Source organism: Erigeron canadensis, chromosome 9 (assembly GCF_010389155.1).
Source record: "Erigeron canadensis isolate Cc75 chromosome 9, C_canadensis_v1, whole genome shotgun sequence".
In the NCBI taxonomy this organism is placed as follows: Eukaryota; Viridiplantae; Streptophyta; class Magnoliopsida; order Asterales; family Asteraceae; genus Erigeron; species Erigeron canadensis.
In genome coordinates, this window is record NC_057769.1 from 28,860,866 (window position 1) to 28,883,814 (window position 22,949).

A 22,949-nucleotide genomic window follows, 5' to 3' on the forward strand; every position below is an offset into this window, starting at 1 on the left:
TCATATTGTGTATGAAACTTCATTCATGTGCATTGTCTCTAATGTAACTAACTATGACCAAATGTCTATGCTATGTAATGATCTTGTAAAATGTCTATGCAATGTAATGAACTTTCAAATTCCGATTATTGGATGTACCCGACCAATAAAAAATTTACATGTGGTAGCTTATATGGTTGCCACATATACACGGGTACATCTAATAACCAAAATTTGAAAGCTTATTACATTACATAGACATTTTACGATATCTTTATATAACATATACATTTAGTCATAGTTGGTTACATCCATAGGTAATAATCGCTAAAATATATGTACAATTTGGAAAGCTTGAAATACAACCACGCAAAGCATGCCATCTAAGCTTAATGGACAAGAGAAGTGAGTCCAAACTTTTTTGGCATGAAAGATGTACTATTATTACTTGCAAAAATGCAAATTATAATTACTAGCCAGTCCACCCAAAAGTATATGTATTTAAATTTTATACAAGATCACTTGTATAAATCATGTATCTGATCTTTATATAGTTCCACAACTTGGTTCCTCCTGATCTTCATGGTTGGGGTCATCAAACCATTGTCAATCTGAAATTCCAAAATGGTTGTCATTAAGATGTTGTCGAAAGAACTTGGTTGTATTCTAGGTTTGAGAAGCCACAATTTTGAACTATTCACTTATCAATGTATGATATAACTCATCAAAGAGGTTATATCAATAAACGAGTCATATGAGTCTAACATGTAAACAGTTTGCTCCAAGTGTATACATATTGTACTCGTTTAACCGAGTAGAAATGAAAGAGTCCAACCTGATGATTAGTGATGTGCCAATACTTCAAATGAGATTAAAGAGTATGGTTCATGTAAATTACCGTAAAAGGTTCTTCAATGACAAGAATAGGTCCAATCTGAAACGAGCAATCCGATGTCCTAAAAGAAAACTATATCAACTTAGTTATACACTCACAGCACTAGTATTTAGGCCATCTTTGATTAGACCCTAGATTTAAAGCTTCTATACTTCTTAAAACAGTTAGTCATAGACTCATAGTAGTAGTATGTGTGACTGCAGAAATATTACAAGTGAAGTTTTTGTTACCATTTCCTAAGCTCTTCAGATAACAAGCCAGCTATTTTTTTCTTGCTTAGCTCAGCCATATCAAGATATGAAGTAGACAACTTGCTTAACTCCAACATAATTTCTTCTTTGTTTGGGACAATGATAGCACCAAGGCGACGTTGATCCTGATTGTCATTTGTGGTACAACAGATTGAAATAAGTATCACGTGTTATGTTGATGGTTTGACGCCAACAAGTCATGCAATGTTAAGAGTAGATGTAACAATTTGGTATCTAAATTGTGTCAAATAAATAAAAATTCTGACTAAAATGAAATGGGTCAAATTCAGCCAAAGAATACTTTGAAAGCATACAACCTCTTGAATCAATTATTCAAAGAATTTAGCTTACTATAACAAAGATTTTTCAAATTATGTGTATGACGTAAGTTAACACATAAAAAGCGTTTGTTGTTCATCACGAACCTACACATTTTGACCAATTACCCAACCCGCCCGATATTCAAGTGTTACCTGGCCAATGACAACTATTTGTTGAATTAAAGTACTTCTCATAGCAGCTTCTTCAAGCTCTTCTGGCTCAACATTTTCTCCTGGAACCCATTAGAAATATTTGATCAAATTATGTGATGAAAAGATAATAGTGACTAGGTCATTAGTACACGATTACACCTCCAGTGAGTTGATTACCTGTTGAAAGGACAATAGTATCCTTGGCACGTCCTTCAAGGACAATAATCCCACCAGCATTACGACTTCGACCCACCGAATGGGAAGGGGTAATCCAACCAATATCTCCAGTGTTTAACCAACCGTTCTCATCTAACGCTTGCTTTGTTGCCTTTGGATTCTATTATATACATATACGCAGACAAACAAATCACCATGAAAACTTCAGCAAACCTAAAAGAAACTACTCGTAATAATTCAATGAGCTTTTTTGCACCTTTGTATACAAAACTTATTGAGGTACCTTGTAATAACCCTGCATGGTCTGAGGTCCCCTGGCTTTGACAATTCCCTTTGAACCAGGGGGAAGTTCTTCACCTGTTTCATCATGTACAACTTTTACTTCTGTATACTGCATTGGATGCCCAACTGATCCAATAACCTTCAAATGTCACATCTATGATGTTGTCAACTTGTCGTATAGTCCCAGAAGTAAATATAGAGACGGCAAAATGATTGGGTTGGGCAACCGTTCAAAATGGAGCAATTTTGGTATGGGTCTAGATCATTTCATCATGTACAACTTTTTGGTCTTTTTTTTGGTTTTTATATTAGTAAAAGATGTGTTAGTTATGATTTCAAAGACCATTATTACAATAATGATATACTTTCTTTAAAAGAAAATTTTATGAGATTTAATGCATTTTGTATATAGTTTAGGGGAACAAACTGATCCGTTAGAAAAAATATATATAACCCAGATCGACTGATGTGCACATAATTAGTTGGTTAATATTGGGGAAACAGTTAAATATAATCAAAAAGGTCACATTTAGATTGGTATGTTACATTGCAATCTGGTCGCCGAGCGGATATAACAGGAGATGATTCTGTTAGTCCATATCCAACTTGAATTTTTATGCCAATTGCCTGCAATTACATAAACATTTGCACATTATTTATCTATGCTTTCATATGGTTTTTAAACAAAAGTCAGTAGTTCCAAACCTCGAAGAATCTGTCAATATGCAAAGGCAAGTTACCGCCCCCACTTATTCCGGCCTGTATAGGGTGACATACATCTTAATTAGGAAAACATTTAATGCTTCGTTAGTCACTGTTTACAATCGGGACATCCCACATAGCAAATATGAGATATATGTGGCAAAATGGGTGGGCGAGTGGTTAGTTGATGAATTAAACAGGTAAGTTTTTTATTGATGGAAGTGAGTTGGGTTGGATTGACAAGAAACGATTTTTATTCAAATTTTTTTGAATATATTTGGGTGTATTATGCATTAAATATACAGTCTGTTAATTTCATTCGGTAAGACCCACTTGACCCATTTCCTTTCAAGCAAAGTTTTGTTATTTGACCCGTTTGACCCATTACTGATAAAAACTTAACCACATAAACCCATTCATAAATGATAGAATCATCATGGCCTCATGGGACATGGCTACCTCAAATGATAAGAAAGTTACACCAATGTATGTTACTTACGATTATATGATCGGTCTGAGCAACTTGGAATATAAAGATAATGTTTGCATTAAAACACTCCATTAAAATTAGATACAAGAAGACCATGATAAGGAAAGAACATCAGACCTTTGAAATCCCAATAGAAGAGTGAATTTTATCGTATACGACCTTCTTAGCCAATACATGCAATAGATGCAAAATTGCAACCATAGCCCCGGCACTAAGCCAGTCCAACATTGCAGCAATATGAGAAGGTTGTTTCGGGTTTCTTGACAATGTTTTACCCTGCAAGGGAATCAGAAGAGTAATAAGGTCATTAGATTCTACAATAGTTAAAAAAAAATTTCCTTAGACAAGTTTTATTAAGTTGATGTCATTAGCATTTGTAACAATCCTTTTGCTTGTCGGTAACTACAAGTAGCAACAAGGTGATTTTAAACTTTTGCATGGACATTAACTTCACTGTCACATCTCAAAGCAAAAACAGAAGACGAATTTTGATGAAATGCTGAAGGTTGAACCTCATATATATTCTTAAACTGCATATATGTCATACTGATCCTTATAAATGAAAGTGCAACCAGCTTACGAATGGCCGAGCTGGTAGATATTTGTTTCTGGATCCCACTGCAGAGCAAGAAATACATTTCAATAGATTCTCCATTTCTCCCTACCAAATCAGTTAGCTGAAATATTGCTTTCTTATATCGGATCAGTTTGAATTTCTCGAGAATCATGAAAGATATACCTGTACAGACTTTGATATACTAGAGGGACAGAACATATATAATGTGGCTGATAGTGCGTCAAATCATCCTACAACGAAACTAAATTCATATCAGAATGTAGATAAACAGAATTAGTGTGAATTAGCAAACAAAAGAAAATATTTACTGATTAAAAAGAAATTATTATCGGGATCACAAGAAAATAGCACCCTAATATATTCTCCAGTATCGATCTTTAACAAAGTCCAACAGCCAGAGTCAGAATATACCTTCAAGTGTTGGACGTTTGTATATACTACCTCAACTCCGTAAAAAAGTATAAAATATCCATTAGAACGTTCATATGCATGCCAAGGTGGAAGCATGCTAAAAAATCTATCCTTGGGCCCAGCAGGGACAAATTCATACAAATGATGAACCTGCAAAAGCATGGAAGCATATTCGGAAGAGCATGAACTTTCATTGCGATCTCTTACTGAATTTGAAACAGTTATAATACCAGTACAAGTAGTCTAACGTTATGTCATACTCAGCAACAAAAAAACTGGAGTGACAAAGAAGGGAGATACAGGTCACGTACTAACATTAGAGACAAAACAGGCAGCTCCGGCTGATTCGGTAATGGATCAAAACACATAGTTTTTGAATCGGATTGGGTTAAGCCACAGACACTTTTTCCCATTTTCAAACAATTAATGCCTTAAAAGTGGTTATAAAACTGTACTATTGTACTTGAAACAGAATTTATTTAGTAAAATGATTTAGGAGGCTGAAGTATCAAACAAACACTATCGGGTCACCTTCAACCTGTTTGACCCGTTTCTTTTTTGTATTTTAGAACGGCTATAATAATATCCGTTTTACTTCTTGAGGATAAAACTAAACCCAAAGCAACCCATTCATAAATAAAAAGATTGAATTTGCCACGTCTTAGTAACGGAATTTTATTCTACATCAGTCATCAGACATTATTAAGAGGCTCTTTGACATATGCAAGTCAAAGCATACTGATTAAAATAGAAGGTTCAACAGATACACATTTGTACCATGTGCAAAAGATTTCTATGTGTAAGAATTACTCCTTTTGGGTTGCCAGTTGTCCCGCTTGTGTATATAAGAGCAGCAATGTCATCAGGCTTGATGGGCTCATAAATATACTTTTCTCCTAAACATCCATAAACTCAGTCATAATTTACACCGAATATAACAGGCAAAATTCTTATGATTTTGAAGTTGAAGTTCAGAGATACAGTTGTCCAATCTTTGCATATTTAATCTAATGTTCTAAAAGATGAGAAAAAGATATCTGTCTGAGTATGGTTCTAAACATGATTAGAACTTCAGATCATAATGGGTAATTTGGTTTGGTTCAGGTTAACCCAAACCACGTTTGTTCAAGAATTATAACTTCCATTAAATGATTAGGGTGTCAAGTATGCTTTCAAAGTTATGCTATTTCAATATTTAATCTTTGGTAATTTAGTTAAATGATTTAGGAGGTTGTCCTCAAAAGAGGCCACATGTTCGAACCTCACTAGGTAACATCTTAGGGGTGGTTAGGGAAAAGGATTGGAAACAGCCACGGTAATACCCCAATAGGCCGCGTACATTTAAGTCAAAAGACTCGCCCTCCCCCGGTAACCAGGATAGGAAAACCAACTCCTTTTAGGAGGTTGGGCATTAAAAGAGACTTTGAGACACTTTTGACCATTCGACCTACTTGACATATTTTCTGTTAAGATGATTGTTTCAATCTTACCAGTTTGAGGAATTGAGGCGCTATATAAAATATTACCCTACTTGACTCATCTATAAGTAACTAGGTCCAAGTTATTTTAGGACCACTCCTTATTTTAAGACCAATTAGGACATGTGTAAATTGTAACTTACACATCATCATCATCATCATCTCCGACCACCACCATGGTCATCACCAACCACCGCCATGATTTTCCGGTGACGGCGACCACCGGAAAATCATGTTTAAGTTAATTACACATGTGTAAGTTATATACAACTTACACATGTGTAAGTTAACTTAAACATGATTTTCCGGCGACGGCGGTGGTCGTCATCGCCGGAGGACCATGGTGGTGGTCAGAGATGATCATGGTGGTGGTGGTGGTGGTCGGTGATGATGATGTGGTCCTAATTAAGGAGTGGTCCTAAAATAACTCACCCCGTAACTAGGTCAAAACTGACACCTCTAATTCTAAAGCATATCCTAAAAGCAACTAACTCTAGAGCTTCATAATATGGGCTCAAAACTTAAAAGGCTACTTTCTACCAAACAAAAATCAAATGTTAGTAGCTATTGTAGATTGACTTACGTGCATCTTGTGAACCAGCTAAAATGGCACGATGTTTGCGACCCATATCTATGATCTCCTTGTAGCTATAAGAGGGAATTCCCTCCTGCATATGGCTACCAATGGATGATTTTTCCCCCCAAAGCAGAATGACAAATCCAACAGATACCTCGGACTTAAACGCATCTGCCATCCGGTGATATAGTTCAGGATTGTCCACAACAAGTGCAACACTGTCAAAGGAAAAAAATTGCAAAAGGAATAGATTTATATTAATCTCTAAAGTCTCAAAGAAAGTAGGCAGTCATCATAGCAAAACACTGTCTGTCTAAATATTTATACAGCATTTTTCTATATAAAGTCCGTAGTAAAGTATACTTTATTTAGATGTTGTTTAGTGTAAAAGTATGCTAGTTCATGTGATACCATCCAAGTACGAGATTAACTCGAATAGCATGCTACTGAGAATATCTGTTTGCCCCAATGGTATATCGTGAACCTTCATTGCAGGCTAAAACCATTTATTTTGTTCCTTGTAGTTTTAATGCTTATCAGTTCATCTATTATAATCAATAAAATTCCAATCGTTCTGAGATAGTAAGTAATCCATTTGATTTTAAAGAGCTAAAGGTACTCTTCCTTCAAATGGCCCGTGAATATACAGTTACTGCAAACAAACTGAAGCACCTTCAGAAAAAGAATGCGTTTGGTAATGCCTAACCTTTCGGAATGATTGTAGATGTGTAACAGCTCTTCCACTGACGACCTTGATCCCCTCGCAATATTTATTGCTCCTGTGGCCATAATACCTATAGTCAAACATAGTTTTGGTACTCTGTTAATTTCTTAAATCACCCATGTAGCATATCATACAATACAATCATATACGTAATTCGTGCATATCAAGTCCATCAGTAAGAATGTCAGAAAATAACAATCATAAAGCAACATCATGGCAAACAAGACCTCAAGGGTGAATACAATCTACCTTGATCGGCAACCATCCATCGACATGAATTGTCAGCAAAAAGTGCTATCTTTTCATAAGGCTTGACTCCAATAACTCTTAGACCTTCAGAAAAGTCCAATATGTTCTGTTCTAACTGTAATTCAGTACTAAACTTCAGATTGAACTGTTTTAAAATTTTGAAACCAGGAAAAGTGTTCCCCGGTTGAAATAGAAAGGTAACATAAATAATCAACCAGGTAAGCAGTTAAAACTTGAATGGCTAAAAATAGATATGGAAATATAAAGAACACCTGCTTGTAAGTCATATTTGTTGGAGGGTCATGACGTCGATCCACCAATGCAACCTGATCACCATACTTTTCTGCTGAGGCTCTCCAAATGTCAGGAATTGTTTTTACTTCTAGAGTTGATACATTGTTCTTTAACAGTAATGGACTCTCAAGGAAAGGTGCATACTTTCGAAGTTGCTTTCCTTCTGTCTGCAAGTGAATAGTATTTTTGAATGGTCATGTTCTTTGTAACAATATACAAGCTTACTATATCATCCGTTGCATTTCTGAGCATACCAAGTTATATGATTTAGCCATTTAGGCCTACTCTTTCTATAAGCATTCAATCGAAGCAGATTAATCATTGAGTCAGAACATCAGATGTGTCATCATTAACATTGATGCCTTTTTAGCTGAAACCATAAACAATGACCGGTATGCTAACTAATTCAAGGATTACCATGACGTCGGATGTTTGTACTAAAGGGCCTGTATCTACAACACAAAAGTCCTGAATTTGGATATAAGAAGATAATTAACTGAGATTCTTATTCTAACACCCCGCCTACCATGACCACAATATTGTCCTATTTGACACAGAAACTCACACTTTCATGGGGGCGGCCGGGTCACCTAGATACTACTCTCACTCACCTGATCACACTTAGCTCTAAAGTTCTCATTATATCTGGTGCATTTGTGGCCCCATATGCGTTGTGTCATATAGGCGAATTCTTATAGATGAACCTAGCTAAAGATCACTCCTGAGACCTGTCCACAACCGATGTGGAATTTGCCTATGGAGTAGTTTATTTTGTTACAATATAAACATATGACAATATATCAATCGTCAGTTATGAACAGTTTTCAGCCCCCCTCGTCCATAGCCCAACATATGAGTCCACTAGTCCTCAAACCATACGACAATCATTTATAAGCGTAGCCCGTAAGCTTATATATATACATGTTTAGAGTTTTAACGTGTGATTTGAGCTTTAAACAAGTCTAATTAACAACACAATAAAAGTTCATTTTTGGATACCTTATTGAATTCAGTTCCATAATTACACAAAATGACACACCCACGAGTGCTTCTTTTGCTACGGTGAAACTGCACATGGACCTTGACGTTGGCATGCAGGTAGTGATAGCAAAACGGATGCAGGAGATGGGATAACGACGGTGATAAAACGTTGTTGGTTGGCTTAACTGCAATCGCCATTTAAAACTTTAAAGAGCGTTAATGTTGATCGAAACAAAGGAGTGAACCAATTTTTGTCAACTATATATATCATCGTTATGTATCTTTGTAGTTGAGAACATATGTAGACTAGACGCATTAGAAATTTCGTAACTACCTTGCAGTGATTATGGGTTCAGACGTTCGACATGATCATTGATCAATTAGTCAAATTATTATGGCATATCTTATGTACCCCGGACGTTGCGGCGGTAAGATGGTGGAGGTGATAGGTCATCGAGTGTGATAGGTCATAGAAGGTGATATGTCATAGAGTGTGATAGCCAAATGCCTTAGTCGTGGGCTCCGTCCTCGGATTTAAAAATTCATCGAAAGTATATCGAAGACGTCTCTAATGAAAGAGCATAAAACTTTAAAAACACTTATATAACTTTTATAATTTATCGATGTATGTTTTTCGAGATAAAAGATTTTGAATGAATTATATCAATAAAATGATTTATGGAGGAGAGAGAAAAATGAGTTGTTGAGATGCATATAGATGTATTGTATCTTATGCATTAGTCGGTGTATATTATTGAAAAGTTGAAAAATTTTGAAAGAAACAAATGCTTTATAATGTAGTAAAGATAGAGATAATACAGTTACTCTATTTTAACTATATTGCCCGGTCTCATACCATATGGCCAAACAAAATATAAACTATATAACCCAAATCATCAAACATAAACCACAAAACCAAGTGGATTTAATTTTGTTCATCAACTTTTGATTTTTCTTTACAGGGATAATATAGTAAATGTGTATATATGTCAATTTTCTAGACCCAAAAGGAGCAACATATATTGCCCGAATTTTCCCCCAAATTTTCTTATTCCCACCTTACCCATTTTAAATGTACTAGTTTAACTGATCAAAGTATTTTTTTTTCGATTTTGACCGTAAATATCTTTGGTTGTGTTATATATTAATTGATCAAATTTATATCAATGATAAGTACATGTAAAACTCAATCGATTCATATATATTGTATCAAGTGTTATATAACACAAATAAAAATATTCCCGGTCAAAAGTGAAACTTAAAAAGTCAACTTAAGACACTTAATTTGGGATTAGAGGGAGTCTATTATTTCTCTGAACCATACCCTAGCTACTCATGATAGAACCTTTTATGTTCTTATTTTTGTGTGTTTGAAGATGAATTTAAGTTAGATTTGAGTTAAGATCATGTATAACATAGAATCCCAAAATCTAACTCGTTTGATTCATATAAAAGGGCATGCATATTGACATAAACGTGAATATATAACGTGAGATTGTTCCAAAAAGAAAAATACATAACCATAAATAGCAATTCACAAAAGTGAAAACCAAGAAATAGTAGAAACAAGCAAAGTCATATAAATTTTGTTCCTGAAATATTGCTCATGTATGGTGAATGACTTTTATTTAACTTCATTTGTACACGTAAATAACCTCAATTTGAAATGCTTACAAATATCATCAACACGGTTTTACAAGTACTTTAAAAGCATTTTTAGTTGAAATTAGGTTACTCCTTTGTGACATACAATTTCAATCTAGTCGAAATATATGTACGTAAATTTTGTTAAATTATTTAAAGTTATGGTTTTACCCAAAGTTTTACTTTATCAAAACCTTCCCACGAGGCGTATGTTTAGACAAACATTATGTAGATTTTCACTTTTTAGTAATGTTCATTAACCTTAACTTGCAACGTTTAAATTCTAATAAAAATAACTACTATTCGCTTGCCAAAACTCAAAAGTAGAAAATTCTCAGCCCGAGAAGGATTAGAAAGCCCAACAAAAAAAAGAACAATATAATATTAATCACTAGATTCTGATTTACAAATAGGGAGCCCAATTAGCCTCCAGATCTAAGCCCAAAACAGAACCTTATATTGGTCCCAACTTCTTGCATTGCATCAGTTTTGTTCGTTCTCCAGATTTCAAAGTATTCGAGTTACATGTAATTTGTTGAAATACTTAGGAAATATATCTTGTTTGTATGTGGATATATCTATATAAATAACCTAGTTGCTTAAACCGATAGTGCAATCACAATAGAGATAAAACTAAGAGCATGTGGAAATGAATTAGACTTGTTATCTTTCTATATAGTTAAGAGAGAATATGTTTTTTTTAGATGTCATCTTTAATTTTTGCCACATTTGATGTCATTGTTTCCAATAAAATTATTATATCTATGTTGTCATGTATGATCTTAATTAGCAATTTTTATCCAAAACACCAATTATAATCCTAATCATTAATATTTATTTTTTATTTTTAATATAAGTACAAAGATTATATACATTATACTACGTTTTTTAATTAATTCAATGATAATATCTTTTACAAATAAGATTAGTTATTATATTTTGTTTATTTTTTTAAAAAAATATTTATTATATTATATTTATTAATTATATATCATAAGAAAGATTTTTATGATTTATAAATATCTATGTTTCATTAGTGGTGCTTTTACATATTTGACGTATATCATATATTCATAAACTATAATTTTATTATTTGTATCAGTCGTAATCTGACAATTTTCTATATTATCATAATTATGAATAATAATTTATATATCGGTTATTGTATTTTTTATTTATGTTGTTGTACGGGTTTAATCTAATATAATATAAATGGGACAAAAATCTTACACATATTAAAACAGAAAAAAAAAATCCTTTTACGTATCAATTATAGAATGTATTAATAAAGATACGACTTGATCACTACAATCATTTGGTGATGAGAATGATAATGTTAATTTATCTTGTAATATATCGATCTAAATTCCAGTTAATTGGTTGCTACGTTTGTTGGGTATCACATGGTCTGATTGGTTGGTGAACAACTAAATTGCAGTTGACCCATTGAAAATATTTGTCATAAGGAATCTAATAATTCATTAATCAAATTTGAAACATCATTTGTTACATATAAACAAATGAAAATATTAAATCCAAATTCATATATATATATATATATTTTTTATACTAATCAGTAACCATATCAAAATATTTCACATGCTATATATATACCCCCTCAAAACTTGTTTGATACAAACAAGTTGAACTTTTATTGTAATTGAGTTATAAATACAAGTCCAAAACAATGTACCGTGCTTGATTCCATAAACATATAACTCAGATTTTGGTCGATCTCTTTTAATCTGTGTTTATAATGCATATGGTAATGTTCAAATTTTAACATACATATCTATCAGATTTATTCTGTGAAAGGGTGTCCTATAAATTGTACGGGATATGTGTTGTATATCCAAAAAAAAGCTATCTATTGTAGGTATTTTGCTATCAACTTCCTATATTGTTAGTAACGAACCTACAATTGCATATTGATTGATGACGTGACACCAATAATGCTCATGTATTATGAGTATGAGTTATCATGCTACATAGATTTTTAATTTTTAGATAAATAATTTTTATATACACACAAGATTATCTCATCCCCAACCTTCCCATTCTCAACCTACTTTCTTTTTGTTTGTTTTTTCCCTTGGTTTATGGATTATTTTTAGATTTAGAATTGTTGTGGTGGTTATGATGATTTATGGTGTTTGGGTTTTTGAAAAAGCTATAACAAGATTAGCTGTATTAAAAAGAGAAAATCACAACAATAGCTAATTTTCCGTTGCGATCGTATCAAAATAGCCAAGATTTTTCGGATTATCACAAAATAGCCAACAAAATCGCAACAAAAAACGCGAAATCGCAACAAAAAAATGTCAAAATCGCAACAAAAAACGGGAAATCGCAACTCGCAGTTCGCAGTTCGCAACTCGCAACAATTTGACTTTGACTTTGACTTTTTTTTTTTTACAAAACTTCAAAATAAACCCTATACTTTCATTAATTTTAAGAACACAATACAACTAGATAAAACATAACATTTAATTAAAATATAAAACATTAAGAAATTAAAACACACGAAACATTAACATACAACACAAAAACATAAGAAACATTACAAACTTAATAAAGAGAAACATACAAAGAGGACATGGGTTACCTACGGGAGAAAAAGGCGACAATGCGAGCAACATGTTGAGGCAATACAAGCACCAGGACGCAAGGTCTCGAAACACGAAGAAACATATTCTTATTTTCTACAGGATGAGATCAAGAGGGTGAAGAGGGTGGTCCGTGATGTTTTTGAGGCCGGTCACAAGTTGGGTGACGAATGCACTTGGGCCGAATCGTACCATGACAATCGCGGAGAAGGCAAAACAACCGATGAAGTCAAATGTCCGCAACACGACAAGTGGTGGCTCAACGAAAGCGCTTACCATGGCTTAGGAAAAATGTCAATAAAGGATGATGAAGAGTAACCGTAATGTGTTTAAATTAAGTAATGTAATGTGTTTTCAAGTACTGTCTTTTTTAATTTTGTGTTGTCTTTTATTTTTAAGTAATGTAATGTGTAACACCCGTTGTTTTAAGAACCTGGATTTCAAAAACTTTACCAAACGGCGTTTAAAAAGTAGCGGAAAAGGATCACTTTAAAACTGCTCCATCCGTAACCGGATGGTACCTTTATAAAATTGTGTTACTAACGTGCATCATCAAAACAATATAAATGAAATCCAAGTTATGGCACCAACATAAATGCCATCATTAATACATGTTCATAAATCATGAACAAAAGTAGCCAAGACATAAGGCTAAAAGGGGAAGTCTAAGCATTCAACAAACTATGCTAGTCTTCTTTATTGCATCTACCCATCTCACCGAGCTAATCCTTTCCTATCTCAAACCTGCTTATCCTGGAGGACACAACATTTTCATTAAAGCAAGTGTTAGCTAATAAAATTAGCTAAGTAAGATACACACATTTTGATAAAACGTTCTTCATTTTACTTTCATAATACTTCGTCATATTTTACTTATCAAAATATGATCACATTACACTTCATTCACAATTATCATAGATCAACCCATACTTCCCTTTTTCCACATTGCATCACATTTCATTTCATATCAACATATACATTATATTATCATATACCCACATCTTAATGAGTATCTTATATCATATCAACATAGACTTACCACTTAAACGTAACTTCATATCATATCTTGGCAAATCACGCATAAACTTGTCACACGTATTCATATTAGCACATATTCTCACGCCACATGGTGGTCTCACAACGTAAAGCACATATACTTCTTCCACACATATCTTATTATCATCTTAATCAGCTTAATCGACTTCATCTTACGTCTTACATATCACACATAAACATATCGCACATATATGCATAGCACATGTAGGACATATACTCCTAATTGTACCTATGCATCGTTCTTATCACACGTCTCAACACATCTTATTAAATCCCACATCACCTTGTAATCCCACATCTTAAATTACATGTACATCTTTCTCACATATTCATATATCTATCTTAATCGACCTATTCTCACGTCTTACATCTTAACATATTACGCACTAGCTTTACAACTAGCACGATTTCCCACGTCTTACGCACTAGCATTACAACTAGCATGATTTCCCACGTCTTACGCACTAGCATTACATCTAGCACGATTTCCCACGTCTTACGCACTAGCATTACATCTAGCACGATTTCCCACGTCTTACGCACTAGCATTACAACTAGTACGGGTTAAGCTTAACACTTCCCACGTCAATCTCACGTATTTAGCTATAGCCTTTCCCACATATTTATCTTTCTTAGTTTTACGCACTAACACTAAGGCTAGAACGATTTCCCACATTTCACACTTTACTTTAACATTAGGTATATTCATTACCTAAGTAATCCCACATCTATTTTAATGTTTAATCCCACTAACGTGCACAACTCATAGCAATTCCCACGTGTATCTAGTGAACTAGACATGTCATACTTAAGTCCCACATATAAGCCATCACATATCAACATTAAGGCATATCAACGACATTATCAACAACACATATCATAGCAACATCATTATAAGCATCATACTTCATATGCACATATATACTTCTACTTTAAACGTCATCACATCAACATAAATCATTTCAACATGCATATATTACCACATAACCTCTCGCATAACCCGGAAAACCCAACACATATAAGATAATCCGATTAAGAGGTTACTTATAGAAAACCACATTTTGTTGTGCCTCCAGCGTGAGAAAAGTCATGTATCTTACCTCGTAGAAGCGTACAACAAATGATAACGTAAGTTACCGAGCTTTCCCGACTACCTATAATCATTAGACAACATAATGAGCTAACAAGTACTCACTTACTTATGGTCATGACTCAAGTCCAAATACCTATAAACATGACTCATGACAATGCTTGATGCATCGGAGGTTCATTTAATACTTAAGGGCTTACATAACTCGACGGAACTCGACATTCACTCACTAAATTAACCTTTCTGGAAACTTGACATCATCATCATCTTTTAAAAGCCATTAGAAAGTAGACTCTCTCACGATTCCGTGGATAGCTTATTTGTCAAAAACGGAGTTACGGTTCAAAAGTTATGGCCATTTGAAAATTCTGTCGCTATTGCGTCGCAACTACCAAGTTGCGTCGCAGCTATATGTCACTGTTTTCTAGTTGCGCAGCAGCTTAGTAGCTGTGCCGCAGCTAGCCCCGAATCTGCACAAACCTCATTTTTTAACCTCCAAAACTTAACCAAACACACCCCAAACGACCTCAAACCTTATGGACGACTTTTGCACCTCAAAATTCACCATTTTAAGACCATAATGATGCAATAAAATCATTGATTAATCCTTTCTTGATTTGCATCACAATAACAAATGTTTTAGGTTACCGAATCGATCAAAACACACGTTTTTGATATCAATTGATCTCCCAATAACCTAGACCAGTTATGGATCTGATTATATGATTGAAAGGACATAAAATCAATGTTATTATACCTTGGATACCTGGAGATTACAAAGAGGATGCAAAAACTTGATCAAAACACTCTCGAATCAACCGAATAACGATGAAATCGAACAATAGAATGCTATGGAACCAAGGGGACAACTAGGGCTTCAAAGGAAGAGTATAATCTCTGTATTATGAGTCTAATGATAGGTTACAAGACCTTAACCGTTTTTGAGTTTAACCCTAAGTCAAAAACTAGTCCCTAAGCTTCCAAACGACTCATTTTTAGCTCAAAACACTTATGGAAAATACTTACAACCCATTAAACACTTCAAGCACGTCAAAAGGCATATAAAACATATCTTAAACAATTTAACACATCAATCATTAAGGCACTAAAGCTTTACACGTATAACACATTAAACACATATAGTCATTAAATTATTTAAAGGCTTAACAGACACGTATTGTTGACTTAACGACTCAAGTCAACCGTTTAATTAAAAGTTCGGGATGTTACATAACGTGTTTTTTTAATTTTGTGAAAAATAAAAATGTTATAATAAAATAATGGATTAATAGTGTTAGAAGTAGGTTCCTATAAGAAGGGGCCTAGTATTGTGTTTTTAAAATTAATGAAAGTTTAGGGTTTATTTGAAGTTTTGTATTCATGTCTTATATGATAATCTAGTATCCTTTAATAAATAAAATAAAAAAAAAGTCAAAGTCAAACTGTTGCGAACTGCGGGTTGCGAGTTGCGATTTCCCGTTTTTTGTTGCGATTTTGGCATTTTTGTTGCGATTTTGGCATTTTTTGTTGCGATTTCGCGTTTTTTGTTGCGATTTGGCGTTTTTTGTTGCGACTTTCATTTTTTGTTGCGATTTTTTGGCTATTTTGTGATAATCCGAAAAACCTTGGCTATTTTGGTACAATCGCAACGAAAATTGACTATTGTCACGATTTTCTCTATTAAAAATGAAATAACAAAAAATGATGTGTAAAAGAAAACAAGTAGTCGAAGTATATATTATAGATGAAATTAGCAGTAAAATGTCTATAATAAAACTTTTTTTTGTTTGGATACAACCGCTAAGTAACGATAAATTCGCTAAATTTGTTGTAAGACGTAAAAACGGAACCAAATAAGTAGAACAAACATACATGGTTTGGTTTAAGAAAGAAAAAGAAAAAAACAAAACATAATGATATATGTGGCCAAAGCGATACCAGAAATTTTGTTAGGAGCAAAATTATTAGATTCATGAAAAACAAATTCAAAAATGGGCAAAATTTATAAATTTACAAAAATAATTTTAAGAAACATGATATAATTTCAGTTTCGAAGGGTGCATTGGTTCCTCTTGTCTCCTTTGGTACTACCTCTGCATGTGGCATAATTAAAAATAAATTTGAAGGCGGAAGGTTTTTTTTTTACCATTTAGGTTGAATCTGTAAGCAACATTTTGACTTTGGTAGAGGTAAAGTCTGTTTATATCTTAATATCTCCCACACACCATTGAGGTATCGGAGATCAAAACTCAAACAACCCAAAACATGAAAATAGCGTACAATCATAATAAAAGATATATTAAAACGCACACCGCACGAGACTTATAAGATTTATATACTTTTCCTCTTATATATCCATGTGAAATGTGTCATATATTAAAACCAGAATGGTAGCTGGAAAGAGTCGATGTCACAGCCTAAATCCATACATCTATTTAGTAAAGTCGTTATTCAATAATGAAGAATAGAGCTGCCAATCTTCTATGACAATTCTATTATACAGAACATACATATAATTTACATGTCCACATGGTGTCATTATCCATATACAACTTCCCATGTGCAATCTTTGCCTTTTCCCTCACTTAACAATAAAATAAGCCCAACACTTATATTATATTGACAACTGAGATGTCATGTTTTTATTCCCTCGTAAGACATAAATCCACCAAATATATTGACAGTTTGACACAGAAACTTCCATACACTTTATTGACAGCTTACAATTAAGCCCCACAATCTTAAATTCAAAGTGGAACGAAACAAAAATCAATATAGAAATAAGAATTGTTAAGTTTACCCTGAACAAGTTTTTTTTTTCCGAACATTTAGTCGGTACGCAACATTATGTAAACTTCACCATATAATGGTGAAACCTTGCACGTACCCTAGACAACAATATGTTGATCATGGACCGTTACAAGTATTCAGAGGAAAAAAACTCTAGACTTGCCGCCCCTAAGGATCGAACTCAAGACCTTGGGTAAAACCTGAGATGCCTCTAACCAGTTGGACTAATCAACCTGAACAAGTTTGTTTATTCGGAAATGACGAGTCTTTTTTAATGTAGTCTAGTTGAGATACTCCCAACTATTACCCAAACTACCCTCAAGATTGTTACTTAAGTACGAGTACCATTCAAACCTAAGACCTCTTGTGAAGAAACAGAACCCCTTGACGACTAGGTAACCTTAGCCGTGGTTTCTTGCCAGGTGCTAGCGTTATACCGTAGATATATACACATCTTGACTAACAAATGAAGAAAAACAAGATCAATAGACATATACATAGGTTGGCAGTTACTAATGTTTTGCTATAAGAATGTCGAATGTATATATCAAGAATAACAAATGAAGAAAAATGCAAGGAACCTCGTGTGAGGATTACAAATGTGACTACTTTAAAGAATAAAAAGATTTAAAGAATTCCACCCAAAAAAACAAAGAAAAGAACATTACTTGATAGTACCTCAAGCCCTAATGCCAAAAAAGAATGAATTGAAATGGGAAAGGACCTGTACACGTTTCATCTTTTCTTTACAACATTTGACCTTTTGGCTATCGGGCATCCATCGACTGGAAAGTGTCTGCTAGCCCTGAGGGTTTAGATGGAATACTTGAATGAGTTTGACCAAAGGAGTCGTCGAACATTCTTGAAGTGCCTTCATCTGCTTGCCATCTTTGAAGGACTTGAGGAAGGCTCATATGAAGGTCAATGCCATAGCCATCTTCTTCTTCGGGTCGTGAAGGTTCCCATTTCTGCACAAGTGGGCCTAATACATTAACTGCATGACCCATGTCAGGTCTTTGGTATGGATCTCGTGCAGTGCAGTGGCCTGCTAGCTCAGCCACTCTGCAAATGCTTTCAAGTGTTTCTTCATCATCGGTGTAGAGAGTTTGGTCCATGGCTTTTACTATGTTTTCTTTGGAGATAAGGACCCGACGGAACCATGTCACCAAATGACTTTTGTCCTCAGGCATACTCTCTTCCAAGGCTCTTCTACCCGCTATCAACTCCATTAGCACCACTCCAAATGCATATACGTCCACCTTTGTAGTTACTCTCCCAGTAGCTGTTTACATCAAAAGAAACTCAAGTTTAGCTTTTAGCAAAACATACTAACTTACTAAGGGGATGTTCGGATGTGCATTTAGAAAGTGTTTGTGTGATTCTGAATAATCGGGAATTAAGTAACAAGTTCTGTTATGACTGATGACAGACATAAGCTAACTAGAGCAGAATGTATTAATGTAAACATTAAAAGCCGACTAGTGTACGCTGATCAGAATATATATATCATGAACGGACTAAAATGCTTATGTCAGGAGTCAAAAACCATAATATACTCGAAAATGAAACACAAAGCTGAAAGTACTCACCAGCATATTCAGGTGCTAGGTAACCGAAAGTTCCAGCCAATCGTGTCTCCAAAGAATGCTTTCCATCAGGTGCATTCTTCACCAATCCAAAATCAGCCACTTTTGCTCGCATGTCATTACCAAGAAGAATATTAGATGGCTTTAAATCTCTATGAATGAAGCTCTGCTGTGCCAAACTGTGTAAATACTCGACACCCCTTCCAACATCCAGAGCTATGGAAACTCGTTGTTTCCAACTTAGAGGACTGCTTCCATGTTCCTTGCCTTCGAACAAATGTTGACTTAAAGTTCCTTGTGGCATGTACTCATATACCAAAAGCCTCTCGTTCCCGTTAATACAATATCCAAGAAGAGCCACGAGATGCCTATGCCTGACTTTAGTCAGTACTGCAATCTCAGCTTGAAATTCTTTCAGCCCTTTTGTCCCCATAATGCCCGATTCCATTCTTTTAACAGCTATCTTAGTCCCGTCATGTAATTCCCCTTTGTAAACAATCCCGAACCCACCTCTCCCCAAAATGTTTTCGTCACTGAAATTATTGGTCACTTCTCGAAGAATATCAATAGAAATATTAACATTACCGCCTTCAAAAACAGACATTTCGGTATGATCACCACTGCTTTGACTCTGCAATTCACTAACTCTATGAGCATTCGAACTCCCGCCCATATCACTAGCTTTAACTATTGCCTTACCATTTTCAAGATCTTTAACTTTAACATCCTTCTGGTTTCTTTTCTTGACATAATAACACTTATATAACACAAACAACAGAATCACAACAAAAACCACAACACCAATCACAATACCAACTGCCATACCAGCTGAACCCGAACCCTTTCTAGACCCAGAGGAAACCCCACCTGCATCACCAGAACCCGCCCCCTGTCCAGATGGCCCAGTAGGCACGTCTTGACCTAACAAAGCATTACCCGTATTCATAAACTTCACCCTTGGTGGAAAAACCGGTACCTTACCAGAAAGATTATTATTCGACACATCAAACGTTACAAGATTCGGTAAAGTAGCCAACACCTCCGGTATCACACCAACCAAACTATTATCATTCAACAACAAAGTCCTTAACGAAGTCAAATTCGCAAAAGCAGGGGAAATAGTACCCGAAAAGTTCTTATTACCAAAGCTTACACTTATCACATTCTTCCCAGAAGAATCACAACTTATATAACTCCAGTGGTTACAAGCATCGTTCCCTTTCCAAGCCTCGGCTAACAACGTTGGATACCCAATATTTCGCGCAACCTCAAGCAACGTAGTCACTTGAGGATCACACGGGCCAGGCGTATCTAAACAAAAACTATTAGTATCAGTCCCTAATTCATTTTTTACGCCTTCCTTAAACACGGGCAAAGGACCTTGTAACTTATTATTTTGTAAAGTAACATTCGCTAACTTAGGCAAACTCATTAAAGAATCCGGAACTAGCCCGGTTAATGAATTATCTCTTAATTGCAAATCAAATAAAATAGTACAATTACTAAGATCAGGAATTTCACCGGTGAACGAGTTGGCCTGCAACCAAAGCTGAGTCACTTGAGTCATACTCGAAATCACATCGAGTTGACCCGAAAGCCCCTGTAACTGATTATTAGCCCACAAATTCTGAATCATTGACCCACCAAAACTCCTTGGCAAACTCCCTGTTAAATTGTTATAAGATAATCTAAGATTCTGTAAATTTGACAACTTATCAAAAACATCAGGAATTGAGCCGGTTATTTTGGAGTTACTAGCGTAAAAACTTTGTAAATTAGTAGCTAATGTGATGTCATCAGGAATCACCCAAGGTGACAAATCAAGATTATCTGAAATACTAAAAGTTTGTAAACTGTTTAGCCCAGTAAAAAAGTTTTGTGGGATTGAGGTAAAGTTGTTGGAATCTAGTTTAAGTGTTTCGAGTAGATTAAGGTCCGATAAATCCGGCAATGGGCCCGACAAGGAGTTATCTTGGAGGATTAAGGTTTTGAGTTGGGTTAGATTTTTAATGTCTGGAGGTAATGTTCCTGATAAATGTGGTATTGATGGAGGTTGTGGTGTGAGGTCGATTGCTGTGACACGTTTTGAGTTGTCGCAAGTTATGCCGGCCCATTCGCAATATTCGGTTGTTGGTGTCCATGATGATGGGGTTGGTGAGAAGGATTTAGCGAGAATGGACATGACGGCGGCGTCATCGGCGGTGACCACGGTGGTGAAGAGGAGGTAGAGGAGAAAGAGGAAGTGGCGGCGGTGGGGCATTGTAGGCAGATTATGTTTTTTTTTTAATTTTGGTCGGGTGATTTTTTATTTGTGTTTTGTAAGGAAGAATATGGAAATGGGAACGGAAATAGCGCGTTGTTTGTATATATAGCTTTACAGGTCATATACAGTGGGTTATTTTGTTTGAAATATCATTTATGATGATGTTGGTGATATATATAGAAATCTATCAATCCTCTTAATTTATTTATTGGCGCCTAGTGAACCGACCAGTTTTTTAGTAAAATGAGCACACTTTTTGCAGCGAGGGTCGCTGCAAAAAGTCAGTGTACGAAACCGTATACTGTGGTCCACAGTGTACGTGCGGTTCTATATATGGAAACTCGTAGCGTCCGCTTTTCTCACAATCGCTTTCAAGTTGTAATTGTTCTTTCTATCTGTTCTTTCTAATTGTTCTTTCTCACAATCTTTAGTATATTTATTCTTTCTATTTGTCACAATCTTTTGATATATATATTATTGTTCTTTCTATTTCTCACAATATATATATATATATTATTGTTTTCATTTATATATATAGATATAGATATATAGATATACATTAGATTTTATTTCAGATGGATTTTAAAAGTATATGGGGCGAAATGGGTGCGGAAGGTTTTGAGCTTCACTTAGAAGAACCTGATGAAGAATTTGACATACCAAAGACGGCCCCTCATTTTGACTACGACGCTAGGGTTTTCCACACCGATCAGGTATCCTTGTTAACTTTAAAAAAAACTAATTTAGGCAAATATCATTATTAGTTTATATTTTAGTAGTATTTAATTTGTGTTTTTTTGTTAAATTTATTGCATATTTAAAATGTTAGATATTGCATATTTAAAATGTTAGATATTTATTAGTATACAAATTAATGATAATTTGTTAAAAAAAAACTAATTTATGCAAATATCATTAAAATATTTATATCTTAGTACTATTTAATTTGTGTTTCGTTGTTAAATTTATTGCAATTTTAAAATGTTAGATATTGCATATTTAAAATGTTAGATATTTATTAGTATACAAATTAATGATAATTTTTAAAAGAAAAACTAATTTAGGCAAATATCATTAGAATATTTATATTTTAGTACTATTTAATTTATGTTAGGATGTTAAATTTATTGCAATTTTAAAATGTTAGATATTGCATATTTAAAATGTTAGATATTTATTAGTATACAAATTAATGATAATTTTTAAAAAAAAAACTAACTTATGCAAATATCATTAAAATATTTATATTTTAGTACTATTTAATTTGTGTTAGGATGTTAAATTTATTGCAATTTTAAAATGTTAGTATACAAATTAATGATAATTTGTTAAAAAAAAACTAATTTAGACAAATATCATTAGAATATTTATATT

The 22,949-nt window shown here is 34.2% G+C and overlaps 2 protein-coding genes across 2 annotated transcripts; both read right to left on the reverse strand.

The window, feature by feature from the left end:
* Window positions 1-497: 497 nt before the first annotated feature.
* Window positions 498-8,239, reverse strand: LOC122583497 (probable acyl-activating enzyme 16, chloroplastic). Its single transcript, XM_043755895.1, has 19 exons — window positions 8,171-8,239; window positions 7,977-8,027; window positions 7,538-7,726; window positions 7,266-7,380; window positions 6,999-7,086; window positions 6,299-6,510; window positions 5,015-5,133; window positions 4,238-4,387; window positions 3,989-4,056; window positions 3,762-3,867; window positions 3,367-3,525; window positions 2,763-2,816; window positions 2,604-2,684; window positions 2,059-2,196; window positions 1,776-1,935; window positions 1,599-1,678; window positions 1,105-1,250; window positions 878-935; window positions 498-590 (listed from the first exon to the last, which is right to left on the reverse strand). The coding sequence occupies exons 1-19, from the start codon at window positions 8,237-8,239 to the stop codon at window positions 498-500; spliced, it is 2,136 nt and encodes a 711-aa protein (XP_043611830.1).
* Window positions 8,240-18,224: 9,985 nt separating this feature from the next.
* On the reverse strand, window positions 18,225-21,686 carry LOC122581338 (receptor-like kinase TMK4). Its single transcript, XM_043753555.1, has 2 exons — window positions 19,316-21,686; window positions 18,225-19,008 (listed from the first exon to the last, which is right to left on the reverse strand). The coding sequence occupies exons 1-2, from the start codon at window positions 21,570-21,572 to the stop codon at window positions 18,494-18,496; spliced, it is 2,772 nt and encodes a 923-aa protein (XP_043609490.1). The 5' UTR covers window positions 21,573-21,686; the 3' UTR covers window positions 18,225-18,493.
* Between the last annotated feature and the right edge of the window lie 1,263 nt (window positions 21,687-22,949).

What these genes read in the sequence shown, in the direction of transcription:
- LOC122583497 (XM_043755895.1), bottom strand. Translation starts at nt 8,239, where the DNA reads ATGACACAACGCATATGGGGCCACAAATGCACCAGATATAATGAGAAC. An exon ending in ATGGATGGTTGCCGATCAAG is followed by an intron (nt 7,087 to 7,265) that starts GTAGATTGTATT and finishes GTTTGACTATAG; the next exon opens with GTATTATGGCCACAGGAGCA. An exon ending in AGTTTAAGAATATATATGAG is followed by an intron (nt 3,526 to 3,761) that starts GTTCAACCTTCA and finishes ATTCCCTTGCAG; the next exon opens with GGTAAAACATTGTCAAGAAA.
- LOC122581338 (XM_043753555.1), bottom strand. Translation starts at nt 21,572, where the DNA reads ATGCCCCACCGCCGCCACTTCCTCTTTCTCCTCTACCTCCTCTTCACC. An exon ending in CCTAGCACCTGAATATGCTG is followed by an intron (nt 19,009 to 19,315) that starts GTGAGTACTTTC and finishes TGATGTAAACAG; the next exon opens with CTACTGGGAGAGTAACTACA.